The sequence below is a fragment of the Mercenaria mercenaria genome, chromosome 8 (genome assembly GCF_021730395.1).
Source record: "Mercenaria mercenaria strain notata chromosome 8, MADL_Memer_1, whole genome shotgun sequence".
In the NCBI taxonomy this organism is placed as follows: domain Eukaryota; kingdom Metazoa; phylum Mollusca; class Bivalvia; order Venerida; family Veneridae; genus Mercenaria; species Mercenaria mercenaria.
In genome coordinates, this window is record NC_069368.1 from 26,090,228 (window position 1) to 26,109,817 (window position 19,590).

General features: G+C 35.8%; 2 protein-coding genes across 3 annotated transcripts in view; one reads left to right on the forward strand and one right to left on the reverse strand.

Moving 5' to 3' along the window:
- Positions 1-744: 744 nt before the first annotated feature.
- LOC123522814 (uncharacterized) lies at positions 745-5,577 on the forward strand. Its single transcript, XM_045300245.2, has 3 exons — positions 745-1,012; positions 3,099-3,440; positions 4,317-5,577. Exons 1-3 carry the CDS (start codon positions 789-791, stop codon positions 4,939-4,941), a joined length of 1,191 nt encoding a protein of 396 aa, XP_045156180.2. The 5' UTR covers positions 745-788; the 3' UTR covers positions 4,942-5,577.
- Positions 5,578-10,330: 4,753 nt separating this feature from the next.
- The window catches only part of LOC123522812 (alpha- and gamma-adaptin-binding protein p34-like), a 30,023-nt gene continuing 20,763 nt past the window's right edge, over positions 10,331-19,590 (reverse strand). For both annotated transcript variants that reach the window (XM_053549605.1, XM_053549604.1), the window contains exons 3-9: positions 19,085-19,184; positions 18,404-18,499; positions 17,512-17,592; positions 14,006-14,398; positions 11,714-11,821; positions 11,207-11,256; positions 10,331-10,926 (exon numbers count right to left, since the gene is read on the reverse strand). In XM_053549605.1, coding sequence (XP_053405580.1) covers positions 10,858-10,926; positions 11,207-11,256; positions 11,714-11,821; positions 14,006-14,398; positions 17,512-17,592; positions 18,404-18,499; positions 19,085-19,184 — 897 coding nt within the window. In that variant the 3' untranslated portion in view covers positions 10,331-10,857. The remainder of the gene's footprint in view (positions 10,927-11,206; positions 11,257-11,713; positions 11,822-14,005; positions 14,399-17,511; positions 17,593-18,403; positions 18,500-19,084; positions 19,185-19,590) is intronic.

Sequence of the window (19,590 nt, forward strand, 5' to 3'; positions counted from 1 at the left end):
TTGGTCCAGCAATGCTTAGAAATCTGCCAGACCAGAAAAAATATGCCGGACCGAAGAAAATGTCAGTGTACCGCATACGTTGCTTTTCTCCATCATATACAAGCCGGGGTGATTTTTAGTCCATTTCTCGTTAAATGTTCGGTCAACTCTCTTATTTTCGTACATTTGTTTCCTTTCACTACGACTGTTAGGCGTTAATTTATGTTTCTTTCCCGGTTCTGCCCCAGCATAATTATGTTAGCGACGTCATTTTGATATGTTGTCCGAGATGTTACAGTTCTCGGGGTATAATAAATGCAGGTCAGTCGGACCCCATCCGGATTAAGAAACCGAGGACCGCATCAAAATGTTCCAGTCATGTCCGTTGGACCGACGACTTTCCGGACGTCTGTCTTTGAAACAACATTAAATTATTTGACACCTTTAAGGTAAAAAACGAGAATATGAGAAACCCTGAGAATACGAGAAACAGGGATACACATTTTCCACACTCGGACTCTCGCGAAAACATATGTTTTTAACCTTAAGCAAAAACTTTTAGGAAACTAACACAAAAGTATCATTAGAACTGACCATCAAATTTCAATGTATAACTTTTCGAAAATGTATTGCTGTTACAAACAAAAAGAACTACCAAAATTAAGAAAATCAAAATTTCATCAGTTCATGGAGGCTGACATGTTTTTTGACTGTACCAAAACCAACTTGATTGGAATAATCCAACGTGGGCTTCAAATAGTAAACCAGTCAAATAATTTTGATTACTTCCGGCAAAATTGACAGTCAACATGCAATACAGTATTTTGCACATAAATAGAGTAATTGGACGTATCAGCTGTTTCAGAGACTTTCATTTGTTCCATAAATGTTTATCTGGAAAATTGACCTACCCTGGGACTGTAGGAAACGCTGATGATGAACTGTTCATGGAAGACAGGCTTGAAGAAAAAATAAACCATCCCATCGGGACGAGGCCTGGGCTTGAAAAGAGAAAGAAAATGCCAGCAAAGAAGTATTAAAAATAATGAACAATTTAGCTGTACACTTCATCCATATATTTAAATTTGCATAGAATTCATTTAATTTTTGTTGAAGAATTATAAAATTATAAAATACGCTGTTACGCTGATTTAGCTAAAGAGCTATAAAAAAAGTTTGCACCTAATTATAGCTCGGCAATAGGAGAGATCATGCTTGTATACAAATCCGGTGTATTTTCTATTTTTAGAACTGATAAGACAGTGATCAGGTGGACAGAAGCTGATCGTCCATGTTTTTTGTAAACAGTACGTGATGTTTTTCTAACAGTCTAAACTTTTTTAAAACACAAATTACCTAAATAATTTTTTGATCAAAGGAAAGGTTATATTAACTTATAAAACAAGCAATTTATTGATTACTTTTAATTGTTATTTGGAAATAAAATGGATTAATTATGAATGCTTAACTTACAACTGTTTTTCGAAAGGTTGTGAACATCACTACGCTGCTTTTAAAATTATGTCATTTAAAACGGTTATTCATTGAAAACAGATATTTGGATTTAAAAATATGAAAATTGTTAGTATTTCAAATCTTTTTGAATTTTGAAAATCCATAAATGAGCAAAAAAGTTATTAAAAATTCTGATTCAATATGCAAACGGTGTAAAAAACATTTGTTTTGCCAACCACCAGATAAACTGATGTTAACGCATGACGTCACAGCGATCTCTCCTAATTCAGAGCTTTTCATCAGGAAATTGAGAAGAGGCCTTGGCCTTTCAAATCGGGAAATTTTTGTTCAATGATTGTCCATTTTGGGAAAAATAATCAATCGAAAGTAAACACCGAAAGACGAATCAAATTTATCTCCCCTGAAACACAGACTTAAATCAGGCCATGGAACATAACACGTTAGACTGGTAATGCATCACACATGGTTAGGCTATAGTGTGACAAAAAACCGATACCAGACAAACACTTCCTCTGGAAAAACTAAAATGTAAACAAAATCTTAACCATCTGTTGCATGATTTTCGGAAATCTTACCTTACATTTTGCTGTTTTGGGAAATATCTCTGTCACAGTTAAGAAAAAATAGTATATTTTTAGATTGGGAAGAGGCCTTTTATAGGCATCTGTTATATAAGGATGAAAGGCCCTGCCTGTTGGAAAGGCATATAGAGGAAATCTGAACAACATCATATGGCGCTAAATAAGATCTCGTTTTAATGAAACAGACAGCAGAAAAATAAAAAACATGTGTCATGAAAAACTTTCTATCAGATTGTTTGTTTATATTGATACTGGCACTGATGATAATCTCAGATGATAAAGTCGACCACCTTCGAATTATTCAATTGCAATCGGTTATTGTCATCTTATAGCAACAATTTACAACACCAACTAGCGTAAACAAACCCAAAATTGGTAAATATTCTGTATAATTAAATGACTTGCATTTATTTGATTAAAAAAAATTATCCAAAACTACTGGGGGAGAGGATGATTTTTTGCGCATGCTAACTCAACAGGTGAAAGCCTAACATTGGGTCACTTTCATTACTTGATCCGGCGGAATGAATGTTGCAGCATTTAACTGGGAAAGTTTCAATATAGTACTATGGAGAAAATTTTGTAAATGACAAAGTGGTTGAATTTATCATCAGTCAGCGTTCATACAGTCCCAATTTACATACCCCTTTCAAGGCCTCCCTTCGTGTGCGTTTGCTTACTAAATACAGGTTTAAATCATGTCAATTTTTCAGCAGATGTTAAACTGCTTTATTATTGCTACCAACCATTGATAACAATTCGCAAAAATGAAAAAGTTACAGGTAAAAGACCTCATTTTCTGTCAGAGATGATACCAGTAATGGTGTTTTTTTAATGTTATTAGTATTTTTCTACAAAAATCATGTACCACTATAAGTCTGTTTTTCTTGACCATGCATGGACAGGCTGTTAGGGGAGGTAACTAGAGTAACATACTGGACCAGTTAAGTTATTGCTTTCTGGACTGCACACAATATTGAAAACTCAGTATATTTTAATATATTTTTATCAATAGTTCTAAGGGCACTAAATCAAAATATGATTTCTATTTTATGTTTCTAGGGAGCTTGAGTTGCAGCAGAGAAAGTATATAAAACGTAAAATCATCGAGAAGAAAGAGAGAGCACTTTATGGAGAGAAGATGCCTAGACTTCTGACCTGGGCAGCAAGGTTACAGATTATATACTTAAACAAAACTGATCCTGCATATTGGACACCTGATATGCTAGCTGAGAGTTTTCCAGTGTCTAAACATGGCGTTATTAGGATTTTGAAGCAAAATCATATACCACTAGATGAAGAGTATATACACGAATATGATAAAGGCGTTTATATGAATTGGCTGCGACTGAAAAAAGCAAAACAAGATTTCATCAATGGCAGAACTGTTGACCCAGAATTCAGGTATAATACAAGAACAAAAACTCCTATTCACATGCTCTTTATTGACTTAGACAAAGATAAAACAGGAAGGATGATGTTTGTGGTAATTTTCATAGGCACATTGTGTAGCATTTTTTTTAGATGACACAAGTTCAGTCTTTTTACTCTTTGGTATTAATTAGTGACTGTAATTGTAAGTTCAGTCATTTAATTTTTATTATGAAAATAACATTGTCATTTCAAAATTGTTGCTATTAAAGACCCGCAACAACATAGTGACCTACTTTACCTCCCCACTTAAACTTTATGAAAATAATTCTTCTAATACGGGGATAATACAGCAAGATAAAAGTTGGATAGTTTCGGCCCTCCTGGATTGATAAATTTTCAAAACCATATCCAAGTTTTTTCTGTCATCCTCTTTTCAGTAGAGTTTTAAATACAAATAAATAATTATGTTATACTGCAGAAACAAAAGAATGTGCTCTAAACTTTTAATAAATCAAGTACTCATTTATTCTGTGGCGTGTCTTTGAGTTAAAAAAAGATGAATAGCTATTGAAGTCAGTTAATTCTGCCATTGGTAGAAATGTACACTAAACACTGTTATACATGTCTTGTTTTTTAATTCATTTGAGCTCAAAGTGGTGAACTTTTAGGGTCTTTGGACGTCCATCATCTATCCACATACTTGGCTGACCACAAACTTTAAAAAAAATATGTGTTTTTCGGATGACTGTACCAAAAATTGTTACTTTTAGCTGTGAAGCTCAGATAAGCAATCTAGGACCATGATCTTTTTCGAAAAAAACCCTCAAAATGATTTATTATTGTGACATATTGAGAATCTTAGTACTGAAACCATACAAATATATAAAAAAAAATTATTCATTTCAGATCGATAGTGGAAAGTGAAAAACTGAGTTTGATGAAAAATGCTGCTGGTTCACTAACTCTTCCGATACCGGAAACAAGTTACCTTCAGGTTACCCAGAAGACCATAGCAGAGAAACGGAGACCGAAAACAAAAGGTGAATTTAGCGCAATACTTGACAACTATGAGAAGGATAAAGAAACTGTTAAAAAGGAGAAAAAATTGAAGTATATAGAGTTTGAAGATCCGGACTATGTAGCATTGTTGACGGGTCTATCGGAGATGAAAGATGAGGAGGAAATACAAGAAGAAAGATACAAGGAACATACAGCTCAAGATAAATATGAAGATACAAAATTATTCTACGATGAATATGAGGACAATATAGACCTTGATGTGAGTGACCTGCCAGTATACAAAAGCAGAAACAAAACACAAAACTTTACACATAATCGTGATGAATTGACTGAAAATCGAAAAGAAGGTCTAAACCGTCAAAGTACATTTTTGAATCGGAAGCAACATTTTGGTAGAAAAAATCCCAGTGAAGAAGATAAAAATGAAAATGATTTTCAGAAAAATATTGCAAAATGGGTAAAAGAAAGTTCCAGGGCACTGGACACAAATGTTAAGAAAATAAGAAAATAATTGACAAGAATGTTTGTATTCTGTAAGAAGAAATATAAAATTCCTGTGATTTAGAGAACTGCCTAAGCTTTTCCTGACACATTTTACTGGCTTATTGACCTTGCTGATTGTGATTGGCTTCTGAGGCCAAGTGGCTAGGGCTATAAGATTCTTTCGCTGTTGTAGGTGCAGATGGCATTATCCTGCTCAGGGGTAACTGTTTAAGGTGGTAACTAGTTGCACTGCCGAGTTACCGCGTAAACAGTTACCCGAGAGCCGGATATTCCTATCTTCTCCTATAGCCAATGATAGAATCTTTTTCTTGCATACCATATTCAAGAAATAAAAGTAAAAATACAATCAAACGAACAACTTTCTTTCTAGTAAAAATACAATCAAATGAACAACTTTCTTTCTAGTAAAAATACAATCAAATGAACAACTTTCTTTCTAGTAAAAATACAATCAAATGAACAACTTTCTTTCTAGTAAAAATACAATCAAATGAACAACTTTCTTTCTAGTAAAAATACAATCAAATGAACAACTTTCTTTCTAGAACTATTTTCTTGCAGTGTACAAAGCACAGGAAATCAACATCCATAAACAGGAAAGACGTCATAACGTTTCAAAGACAAATAACAATGTTTAGTGACAGTTTTGTTTTATCATTAGCTCACCTGTCCCGTAGTGACAGAGTGAGCTTTTGTGATCGCCCTTTGTCTGTCCGTCCACAATTTCTTGTGAACACGATAGAGACAACATTTTGCAAGCAATTTTAATCAAACTTGCACAAAACTTGTATTGGCATAATATCTCGATTCCTTTCGAAAACTGGCCAGATCCCATCATGGGTTCTAGAGTTATTGCCCCTTAAAGGGCCAAAATTTGCTATTTTTGGCTTGTGAACACAATAGAGACCACATTTGTTATCAACTTTAATCAAACTTGCACACAACTTGTATTGGCATAACATCTCAGTTCCTTTCGAAAACTGGCCAGATCCCATCATGGGTTCCAGAGTTATGGCCCCTTAAAGGGCCAAAATTTGCTAATTTTGGCTTGTGAACACGATAGAGACCACATTTTGCTATCTTAAAATCAAACTTGCACATGATTTGTATTGGCATAATATCTCGGTTCCTTTTGAAAACTGGCCAGATCCCATCATGAGTTCCAGAGTTATGGCCCCTTAAAGGGCCAGAACTCGCCATTTTTGGCTTGTGAACACAATAGAGACCACATTTTGCAATCAATTTTAATCAAATTTGCACACAACTTGTATTGGCATATCTCGGTTCCTTTCATAAACTGGCCAGATCCCGTCATGGATTCCAGAGTTATGGGCCCTTAAACAGTCAGGGGTGTAACTGTTTTAAGTTATGTAACCTATTTCAGTTACTTTTTCAAGCATTTTATAACCTGTATTAGTTATAAAATATAGTTAACTCAGGTAAGTTATTCAAAAAAAGTCTTTTTGCTGTTCTCACAAAGTGACCTTTAAAGTGAAATTAGTAGCAAACTGAGGTTAATCAAATTCTCTTTTAGTCTGAGCATGACCTGATAAGCATAATGGGATAATAATGAGGTATTAAGAGTTTTACAACTTTAAAGCTTTTGCGTAAAACTTTATCAGCCTTGCGTAAAACTTTATCAGCCTTGCGTAAAAAATGTTACTGCATAGTTGGAAAGATAAAAGTTCCAGGATTCAGGAAATAATTGCATTAGTCTCATTCAAAATGAGGAATTGGCACTGGAGGGCTTTGTATTTCATGATAACTGAAACCAGTTATGAAAGTTTAACCAGTAACTCAAATGGGTTATAACTGCAATAACTTGAAACAGTTACACCCCTGACTGTTAAAGGGCCAAAATTTGCTATTTTGGGTTTTTGCAGCCATATAGAGACTTCATTTTTGGTTTGATTTGATACAAACTTGCTAAATATCTTCTACAAAAATAAATCTTGGATTCCATGATGAATCTGTCAGATCCAATCTTAGGCTCTAGAGTTAAGGCCCCTGATTGACCCCTGAAAAAGCCAAAATTTCATAATTATGCCCCCGGCATCTACTGATGCGGGAGGCATATAGTGATTGTCCTGTCCATCCGTCCGTACGAGGTTAACCAAATGGGACCGTTTTGTCTAACATCAATACCCCTTATTAGAATGACTTGATACTAATGCAGATGTAACTGTGACCATTCCTCATCTTCAGACATCACCTGACCTCAATTTGACCTTGACCTCGTTTTGGACTTAGTTTGCTTTATATGGGCCATCTCTTGGTTAACCAAATGGGACCGTTTCGTCTAGCATCAATACCACTTACAAGAATGAATTGATACTAATACAGATGTAACCTGTGACCATTCCTCATCTTCAAACATCAGACCTCAGTTTGACCTGACCTCGTTTTGGACTTTGGTTGCTTTGTATTGACAAGGATGCCACCGGGGGCATCAAGCGTTTATTGAATGCAGCTCCTTGTTTTTACCTTGTGAACATGATAGAAGTGACATTTTATATTTGATTTTAACCACACTTACACACAACATGAACCGGCAAGATTCCATCATTGGTTTTAGAGTTATTGCTCCTGAAAGGGGCAAAATTTACTATTTTGCCGATGCAGCCATGAAAAGGTTTCATTTATTCTTTGATTTGATACAAACTATCACAGAATGATTATCTTGATGATCTCTAGGCCTGGATTGAAACTGGGTCATTTCGGATCGAAAACTAGGTCATCAGGTCAAATCAAAGGAAAAGCTTGTTAACAACCTAGAGGCCCCATTTATGACCCTATGTTCATGAAACTTGGTCAGAATGTTTATCTTGATGATAACTAGGCCAAGTTTGAAACTGGGTCATAAAGGGTCAGAAACTAGGTCATCAGGTCAAATCAATGGAAAAGCTTGTTAACACTCTTTTGGCCACATTTATGACCCTATCTTCATGGAACTTGGTCAGAATGTTTATCTTGATGATTCCTAGGCCAATAGGTTTGAAACTGGGTCAAAAACTAGGCCAGTCAAATCAAAGGAAATGCTTGTTAACACTCTTGTTCATTTGATGTGCATGAAACTTGGTCAGAATGTTTGTCTGCATGAAATATCGTATGAATTTTTAACTGGGTCACGTGGGGTCAAAAACTAGGTCATCAGGGCAAATCAAAGAATAAGCTTGTCGACACCCTAGGGGGCACATTTTTGATTCTATCTTCATAAATTTTGATCAAAATGTTTATCATGAAGTCTTGGACGATTTCAAATCTGGGTCATGTGGGGTAAAAAACTAGGTCATTAGGTCAAATCATAAGAAAAGCTTGTATACACTCTAGAGGCCACTTTTTTGCTCCAATCTTGCTGAAACTTTGTCAGAATGTTTGTTTTCATCAAATTTTGAACAAGTTCAACTCTGGGTCATGTGGGATAAAACAAGAGGGCCAAGTTGGCCCTAGGTCGCTCACCTGAGAAACACACCATTATACACCATAACAGTGTAAACATGTTTCTGACAAAATTTCATGAAGATCAGTTTAAAAAATACAGCCTCTGTCACATACACGAGGTTTTTCTTTGATTTAACCTAGTGACCTACTTTTTGACTACAGATGACCCATATTCAAATTCTACCTAGATTTCATCAAGGCAATCATTCTGACTTACTTTCAGGAAGATCACTTGAAAAAAAAACAGCCTCTATCGCATACACAAGGTTTTCCTTTGATTTGACCTAGTTTTTGACCCCGGATGACCCATATTCAAATTTGACCTAGATTTCAACAAGGCAATCATTCTGACCAAATTTCATGGAGATCAATCGAAAAATACAGCCTCTATTGCATATACAAGGTTTTTCTTTGATTTGACCTAATGACCTACTTTTTGACCCCAGATGACCCATATTCGAACTTTGACCTAGATTTTATCAAGGCAATCATTCTGACCAAAATTCATGAAGATTAATTGAAAAATACAGCCTCTATTGCATACACAAGGTTTTTCTTTGATTTGACCTAGTGACCTAGTTTTTGACCCCAGTTGACCCATTTTCGAATTCCTCCTAGATTTCATCAAGGTAAAATACAGCCTCTATCACATACACAAGCTAAATGTTGACGGACAGACAGACGACAGACAGAGGACGGGCATCGAGTGATCAGAAAAACTCGGGTGAGCTAAAAAAAACTAGGTCAGATCAAAGAAAATGCTTATTTACATTTGAGAGGCATTTTTTGGTCCAATCTTAAATGAAAATTGGTCAGAATATTTGTCTCCATGAAATCACTAGGTAAAACATGTTTACACTGTTATGGTGCGTTACACAGGTGAGCGACCTAGGGCCATCTTGTTATGTTTTCTTGATAAAGTAACGTTTTTTGAATGGAGAAATACTGGTATACTGTCCGGAACAAATCAATGTGTTTGATTTTAATTGCGTTTTACGAAATAAAATATAAATTACTACATAAATCTTCTACATAGATGTAGTACGTAATACGTCATTTACAGCATGAGAGTCATCTTACACCCCTGGGTATAAGATGGAGTTTTCCAGCACCGATGAAAATACCAGAAATCCCCGTCTGGTATGCAAGAATTCCTAGTAGTGGGGAATGTATTCATTAATCCTCTGCCACAAGTGATGGGGGTTATATGAATTGTCTCCATCTGGCCTTCCGTCTGTCCTTAACATTTTGTGTCCGCTTTCTATCTCGTAGACTCCTTGAAGGATTTTCATGAAATTTGGGTCAAATGATCACCTCATCAAGACAATGTGCAGAACACATGAGTCAGCCATGTTGGGTCAAGGCCAAGGTCACAACTCAAGATCAAAGGTATGAGCCTTCCATTTTGTGTCCACTCTGTCTCATAAACTCCTAGAAGGATTTTCATAAAACTTTGGTCAAATGATCACCTCATCAAGACGGTGTGAAGAATTCAAGAGTCAGTCATGTTGGCTCAAGGTCAAGGTCACAACTCAAGGTCAAAGGGTTGAGCCTTCCATTTCGTGTCCGCCCTGTATCTCCTAAACCCCTTGAAGGATTTTCATGATACTCTAGTCAAATGGTCACCTCATCAAGATGATGTGCAGAACTCCTGAGTCAGCCATGTTGGCTCAAGGTCAAGCTCACAACTCGAGGTCAAAGGTTTAAGTTTTCCATTTTGTGCGTGCTCTGTATCTCCAAAACCCCTTGAAGGATTTTCATGAAACTTTACATAAAGTAGTAATGAACCGTATGTCATGCAGCATTTTGACATCATGTCCTCTCACCATCCGTAAAAAAACCATTGTTTATCGCTAAATATAAAATTTGAATCATGCTAGAATACAAATTTCCTATAGTGTCTTAAATGTTGAAAGAAATTTTAAACATTTCCAATAAATAAATAGCATTTAGACAGGATGTACAGTTTTTATTTCACATACTGCATAAATAAATGAATAAAACAATCGGCTGTAAAAGGAAATAAACCATAAAGAATATCTACTGTAAAAGCACGTATTTTTGCTGGGTTACAATTTCGCAAATTTGAAATTTTGAGTATATTCGCGAGGTTTAATAATTGGGAAATTGTAAAAATGGTACCCTGCTTCAGTTGAATAAGAATTATATGTCTAATGAATATTTATGAGAGAATTTTTTTTGCAAGATGTAGGGCCTCGCGAATATAGCAAAAATTAAGCCCTCGTGAAATAGGTAAACTTTCAACACCAACAGCTGTGTTTCTGTGATAACTTGCATATGTTTTCTGATCTGATGTAGTTCAAACTTGGACCTGTCTCCATGCTAAGCCGCCTACACTTAAATAATCAGACCACCACTCCTGCTCAATGACATTTTGTAATGAAACAATCTGATAAAAAGTTCCTATAATTCAAACAAGTTTTTGCTCAATGGACAATGTTGTGAAAGCAGCAGAACTTTGTCAGTCACTATCGAGGTCACCTATTTCATCTTCGTCCCCTCCAATAGCTCTCCAGAAAGCTATAGCAACCTATTAAATACAAAAAAAAAGAAACAGAATGAAATTCAACCATAAAATATATTATGATGGCACTATATCACTCACCTGAATATTTGTAAAATTAAGTTGCTATATACCAATTTTTGCTAAAACCAAGGGCGATCACTTATGTAATTTTTAAGCAATAAGGAGACAGTAGCAAATTGACATCAACATTTTTACTTGTATACATGTATGCTAATTCAACTGCGGGAAGTCACTGAATGTTAACTGCATTGTAAACTATATATCAAAATAGTTTTCTACTCACATTTTCAGCATATTTTTTCCTTTCTTGTGGTGGAAGACAGTTGGCTTTTTCTGAAATAAAATTGAATAATGTCAAAAATCACAGAGAATTCTTTTCTGAGGCTTTCTGAAAAATTCAGGTTAATGTATTGTTGAACTACTGCGATATTTGATTTTGTTTTTAGGTGTTGAAAGCCTTTAATGGGAGGGAAGAACACCATTTTTGTTATGTAACAGTGGGCAGTTAACATAACCAGTATTTCTGGGTTCTGTACCAGTACAAACCTATTTTGCCAGTAACTGCCAACTTCCCCACATAAATCAGAGGTGGAGGACGAATGATTTCAGCCAGAATGTCATTTTATCAAATCATCATAGAGAACGTAATCTAAGCCCGAGAAACAACTCACAACCCAATGATCTGTAGATCTGTGCTCTCCCTATTGAACTTAGCGGACTGGCTAAGGAATTTCCTGGTCTTATCAATAACACCAATATAAATTGTCTCACAGTAGAAGAAACGTTTTACCTTTCATGTGTGCAAATTTTTCAAACAATTTCTCGAAGGATTCACCCCCTGGATCTTCATTTCCAAGTGCTTCAAACAAGGCCATATCCTCTGCTGGTAACAGTGAGTCTGAATGAGTTAAAAAACAATCATTTTGATTTTGTTTTATCTTAAAGCTGCGTCTTTAAAATGCTTCTTATTACTAGAAATTATTACTTGTTCCGCGCTTTTTCAAATACTGAAAAAGTTACTCGAGTCTGAAATTTAGAATTAAGTCTTCAATGTAATTGATTTTATTTTGCACAAATATTAATGAAGTTATTTTTACACAACAGACTATATGTTTTATATTACAATCAACAAACTTAGTCAAATTAAACATTTTGTATTCTTCTGCTTATATAATATATCAATTTAAGGTAGTTCTGCATGTTTGGATCAAATTTTTTTCTACAATGTAGAATTTGATTAAACTCTGATTTTTCAAAACTTCAGAATATACCTAGAAAATTCAGCAAATAAACAAGAGCTGTCTCCATAGGATGACACATGCCCCCAATGGCACTTTGAATGAATAGTTATGGCCGATGTTATAGTTTAGGATCTTTGACCTACGGACCTGGGTCTTGCGCGCGACACGTCGTCTTACTGTGGTACACATTCATGCCCAATAATTTTAAAATCCATGCATGAATGACAAAGATATGGACCGGACACGCCCATCAATGCACTATCATGAAATATGACCTTTAACGTCTAAGAGTGACCTTGACCTTTGAGCTACGGACCTGGGTCTTGCGCGTGACACGTCGTCTTACTGTGGTACACATTCATGCCAAGTTATTTGAAAATCCATCCATGGATGACAAAGATATGGACCGGACACGAATGCACTATCATGAAAAATGACCTTTAACGTCTGTGACCTTGACCTTTGAGGTACGGATCTGGGTCTTGCGTGCGACACGTCGTCTTACTGTGGTACACATTCATGCCAAGTTATTTGAAAATCCATCCATGGATGACAAAGATATGGACCGGACACGAATGCACTATCATGAAAAATGACCTTTAACATCTAAGTGTGACCTTGACCTTTGAGCTACGGACCTGGGTCTTGCGCGTGACATGTCGTCTTACTGTGGTACACATTCATGCCAAGTTATTTGAAAATCCATCCATCGATGACAAAGATATGGACCGGACACGAAAATTGCGGACAGACTGACAGACGGTTTAAAAACTATATGCCTCCCTTCGGGGGCATAAAAAGATAGGGTCGTGTGCTTGATTTTATGCTAGACTGATTTGAAAAATACGGACCTCATGCAATATTTCATAATGGAAGTCTCTTGGAAAATCAGAACTTTCATAACATTTTCGTGTATAGACATTTTTCTACAATGTAGATTCTGATGAAACTTCTCACAGTTGTGAATAAAGACATTGCCTGTAATTTGATGAAATAAAATGTATAGGTCCGTGTGCTTATTTTTAAGATATTTGACCATGATTAAAGTGAACCGGACATTTCAGCCTAATTTTAAGACATTATTTTGAATTACTTAATGTGTCTTATGTTTTAATACCATATTTTGACTTTAATATATAGCAACAGTGCCATTGTAATAAATTTACTCACAGGTTGTGATAAATTCATAAAATGAGTTTCATTTCCGTACTCCGAATCCAGGCTTTACTCAAGTTTTCCGGAGAAATGACGTTACACCATCACTTCAAACGCGCAGAACTACCTTAAGCTTTAGTGCAATGATGAAAACAGATGGTCTCTGAGACCTGGATTTACTTGATTTTACAACTAAATGACTAAGAAGAATAACTTGTGAACTGCTGAAATCACTAGACTGGTCTAACTTTTCCACACATAACATTTGACTTTTATATAGTTTCAGCAAAATCAAGTAAAAGGGCAAATTACAAAAGAACTGAATTTAATATTTGAAGAATCCATTACAAAGCTAATAAACTCGAAATGAATAAACCCCATGGAAAAGATGCAATCCTAAATACTTGCCATGTGAAACATACTAACTTTAACTGACACAAAACCATAAAAGGGGAGGGATAGTCTAGTAGTTAAGGTTTCAGCCACTAAACCAGGAAGATTGCGAGTTCAAGCTCCACTTGTGTCATGAACCATGCTTTGTCATATGACACTAGGATTAGTTTTTTTTAAGTGGTTCAAATAAGCTTGAAGCTTTCATCACAATTGAACTAAAAAAATTAGCATAAACTAAACTAAATAAAACCATTATCATGATCTCAGATAATCCAAATTCCTAACATTCTTACCTAACCTCTCCTCTTTTGAAGGCTTTTTTGCCTTTTTCTTTGATGTTTCCTTCTTTCCATCCCCACTTGCCCCACAAGCTCCTTCCGACCCCTCCTGTTTTGATCCCTCACTAACATCTTTATTACTACTATCACAGCTATTTTTATCTTGTCTTTCAGTCACAAGATTATCACAAGTTACATGTTTGTTTTCAGAATTATTTACTGATAAATTTCCAGTACACAATCTATCATTTTGAACAGTTTTACTTTCAGAATTTAAATTTTCACCAGTAGCACTATCAGTCCTCTCAGTGCTTTGACTATTGTCATTTGTTTCATTATTCAATTGTTTAGCATTATGTTCCTCTTTCATAAGCTGTCTCATAAATGGACTCACAACATGATGGTCTTCTGAAATGAAAATTGATTTAAACCATGTCACAGGTTTGGAAAAATGAAGTTAGTCTATGGCTCAAACCACTGGCCTCAGAAAACAGTTCCATTGTTCAACCTAATGAAATATCAGGCAACTTACTAATTTTCTCCCTAGTATTTTATAATGAAGTTCTACCATGACATTCTCTTACTACTTTTAAAATTCATCCTCCAAAATTCTTCTTTGAACAATATTTGAAAGCAATTAATAGTGCTGGAGCCCAGCCAGTGTAATGCTGTCACAGTTCTATGCTTGGCGCATTTGTCACCGGGTGAAAAACAAGAGCTGTCACAGGAGACAGCGCGCTCGACTATTTCGATGCTGGATAGTGAAACTGGGCACATCTGAGGAAACTAGAGCTGTCGCTGGAGTGTTTAATGACTCCAATTGTGGATGAAGATATTGCACAATAGCCTGAGTCTATGTCAAAAATATCAACTTAAAGTAATAAGAGAGGTAAAGATAAAATGTATCAAAACACTATATAAGTATATCCTAAGCAAAAAGGGGCATAATTCATTAAATACTGGTGCCAGAGTTATGCAGCTTGTGTCCTATAGTGTGGGTGATGATGTTGAACAACTATTTTAAGTCTGAATCAAATCCATTCAGTAATAACAGAGACAGAGTGAAAGTGCATCAAAACTTTAACCTAAAATTCTAAGTAAAAAGGGGGAATAATTAATGAAAAATTGGTGCCAGAGTTATGCACCTTGCGTCATATGGTGTGGACGATGATGTTGAACAACTATTTTAAGTTTGAATCAAATCCATTCAGTAATAACAGAGACAGTGAAAGTGCATCAAAACTTTAACCTTAAATTCTAAGTAAAAAGGGAAATAATTCATGAAAAATTGGTCCCAGAGTTATTCACCTTGTGTCATATGATAAGGGTAATAATGTTGAACAATTGTTTAAGTTTGAATTAGATCCATTCAGTAATAACAGAGATAGAGTGAAAGTGCATAAAACTTTAACCTGAAATTCTAAGTAAAAAGGGGAATAATTCATGAAAATTGTGCCAGAGTTATGCATCTTGTGTCATATGATGTGGGTGATGATGCTGAACAACTATTTAAAGTTTGAATCAAATCCATTCAGTAATAACGGAGGTAGAGTGAAAGTGCACCAAAACATTAACCTGAAATTCTAAGTAAAAAGGGGGAATATTTCATGAAAAAATGGTGCCAGAGTTATGCACCTTGTTAATCCCCCGCCGTGGCGGAGGGATTATAGGAATGGTCTGCGTCCATCCGTCCTTCCGTCTTTCCGTCCTTCCGTCCGTAACAAAATCGTGTCCGGTCTATATCTCCTAAACCCCTTGAAGGATTTTCATGAAACTTGGGTCAAATGATCACCTCATCAAGACGATGTGCAGAACCCATGAGTCAGCCTTGTAGGTTCAAGGTCAAGGTCACAACTCAAGGTCAAAGGTTTGAGCCTGCCATTTTGTGTCCGCTCTATATCTCATAAACCCCTTGAAGGAATTTTATAAAACTTGGGCCAAATGATCACCTCATCAAGACGATGTGCAGAACCCATGAGTCAGCCATGCCGGCTCAAGGTCAAGGTCACAACTTAGGGTCAAAGGTTTTGAGCCTTCCATTTTGTGTCCGCTCTATATCTTCTAAACTCCTTGAAGGATTTTGATGAAACTTGGGTCAAATGATCACCTCATCAAGACGATGTGCAGAACCCATGGGTCAGCCTTGTCGGCTCAAGGTCAAGGTCACAACTCAAGGTCAAAGGTTTGAGCCTTCCATTTTGTGTCCGCTCTATATCTCCTAAACCCCTTGAAGGAATTTTATTAAACTTGGGTCAAATGATCACCTCATCTAGACGATGTGCAGAACCCGTGAGTCAGTCATGCCGGCTCAAGGTCAAGGTCACAACTTAGGGTCAAAGGTTTGAGCCTTCCATTTTGTGTCCACTCTATATCTCCTAAACCCCTTGAAGGAATTTTATAAAACTTGGTTCAAATGATCACCTCATCAAGAACTCATGAGTCAGCCATGTCAACTCAAGGTCAACGCCACAACTGAAGGTCAAAGGTTTCAGCTCTGTATCTCCTAAACCCCTTGAAGGATTTTCATCAAACTTGGTTCAAATGATCACCTCATCAAGAACTCATGAGTCAGCCATGTCAACTCAAGGTCAACGCCACAACTGAAGTCAAAGGTTTCAGCTCTGTATCTCCTAAACCCCTTGAAGGATTTTCATGAAATTTGGGTCAAATGATCACCTCATCAAGATGTTGTGCAGAATTCATGAGTCAGCCATGTCAGTTCAAGGTCAAGGTCACAGCTAAAATCAAAGGTTTACCCTTTCACTATCCATAGCAGTGGCGGGGGATTTAGCTGTCTTTCAGACTGCCTTGTGTCATATGATGTGGGTGATGATGCTGAACAACTATTTTAAGTTTGAATCAAATCCATTCAGTAATAACAGAGATAGAGTGAAAGTGCATCAAAACTTTAACCTGAAAATCTAAGTGAAAAGGGGGGAAAATTCATGAAATATTGGTGCCAGAGTTATGGCCCTTATGTCAGATGATGTGGATGATTATGAGGAATAAGTATTTCAAGTTTGAATCAAATCCATCAAGTAATTACAGAGATAAGTTTAAAAAAGAGAAAGGGCACCAAAACTTTAACCAAGGTGGGGACGCGGAAAGACGCGGATGCGGACGTGAGTAGAATAGCTCTCCTTATACTTTGTACAGTCGAGCTAAAAATGAATGTGCAGCCAGACAAGCAATGAACAAAGGACTAGAATATTGTTTAAAAAAAGCATGGATCAAGTGAAAGATCTGGACTATGTCATCCACATTTTCAATGAATATACAATAACACAGTTTGTGAGATAAATGAAACTGTCTTTTACTGATGGGTATACATGTGCTTAAAACATTAATTGACGTTTTGACCAAAACCACGAAATTTCATGCCCACAAAATTTAATGATAAATCACAGTACCAGAACTTAACTAAATGGGAATGCAAATGTCAACAATGGGGTCAGTGCAAATCTCTCCATTTACTTCATATACATTGTAGTCCAGCTAGAAGAAAGTTTACATATATTTACCTTTTAAGTCAAGATTTGGCCATGTATGAGCATGGAGAGATTGCACAATCCTCTTAATACCCGTGGTCTCCTTAAAGTCATCTGAAACAGAACGTAGAAAGGTTGCAATTTCAATACTTGTACAGATATGCATATACAAATTCTGCTAAACTTTGTCCAACTATTTTAATCTAGTCCGTTCCTTAGACCTATTATGCAAATCTACACATGTAAGACTTTAAATTAATTTTTACAATACTAGGGGCAGAGCAAAACTGTTCCATGTGCATTTCGGAGCACTTCAGAAGGGCAAAATTCCCAATGCAACTTGTATCGCATTCAAAAACATTTTGATTTTAAAGATTGTTTCCTTCCCTTAGAAACTTTCTTTCAAATCATGCAGTTTTCTCCCAACATTAATTTTGCATCAATAATTTTATTCCCATTTGCCCAAACACTGGTCTATTTCTATACCGACTCAATTCCCCACCCCAAACAGAATACTAGACTTTAAGCAGGATTTTTTGTTTAAAAAAACCCTGCTTAGACTTTGCACTCATTGTAACAAATTTAAATAAAGCAAATTTCCATCTAGTCCAATCAACAATTCCCAAAATGTGCACTTCTGACTCTACCAGTCATCATATTTAATACATTTTAGCATATAAATATAGTTTCTTACAACCATTATAGACTGTAAAAATTCACAGTATTCCTATTAATGATTCACTTCAACTAATGCCATGCTTTTGAGGATTTCAGTAAAAAATCCTTGTAAAAAACTCAATTTCAATAATTTTATGGGGAGAAAAACCCGAGACTTTTGGTAAGTATAAACATCTCTTAAAAGTAACTTTGGTCAATCTAAAATATCTTATGTATAACATAATAATTATAAGTATGATGTATTTACCCTCAGTTTCACTGTCACTATCTGCTTCAGGGTTCAGTTCCACAAGTTCAAATGCATTATCTATACACCAAGTCTGTGTCTCAAGTCGCCCAACAGCTTCAAAATAAAACATGCGTCTGTCGAGACACCTGCATGTGAGCAATATTCTCTAAAATATACTTTTAATAATTTAATATTTGTTTGTAACTGTTAAAGATTCAGTATAACTGTAGTGTATCTAGATTATGTCATTCACTTAAGATAGCTGACCCTTACTGACAAACAGCAATTTTCATTTGATTATGTATTCTATGTACCGGTACAAGTATTCCAATTTACAGAGGTGAAGATAAAATAACTTTAGAAACAATTACAGGGACATTTTTTACTTCCTTCATGACATCTGGATCACAAAAGTCTATCAGATGAATATGAAGAGACAAATTCAAATGTTGTGTGTAAAACTTGAGTCCTCTCAAATGTTTTGTTTTGGAATTGTATTTCAAATGTTTATTGACACAAGAATTTCTTCTCCACCTCTGATTCCTCGAGTGGGAACAAGTTGTCAGTTACATGCAAAGAGCAAGTCAGTGTAGGTAAAGAATGAAAGGACACTAGCAAGGCCACCTAACCACTATATCAGTACAGCAATACTGTTAAAAATGACATTATACCCACAATAAAGCAATAAAATGAATCTACCTGAGTTTTCTGAGCACCTGTCACACACAAGCATCTTAATCTCAGGATTTATCTCCTTAAGGTAAGCATTCCAGAGTTTTACTGACTCAAAACTTTCTTTCTGAAAAAAAACAAAAGTTATATCAATATCATCAAATACAGTGAAACAGCCTGTGCTGGTGCACTGACATCTTGGACGTCCACGCTCACTTGAGCATTATTCAAATGTTACATTGCCGTTTTCCTTAGCTCTTCTATGTTTGGATCACTCAAAATGCTGGAATACTCGAACATTATTCACATCCCATTGTGCCCTTGAATGATCAGTGTTTAACTGCAGCTATCTTATATTACCGCATAGTGCGGCAATTTTCCTTTGATCTTTGCAGCATGTTATTCATAGTAACACACATTATTACTACAAAACTGTGCTGATATCTTACAAAACTGTTGCGATATATATCAACACGGAAATCTCTATGGAGTTTCATAAGAAAAAAAGTGTTCCGATATATATCAGCACAGTA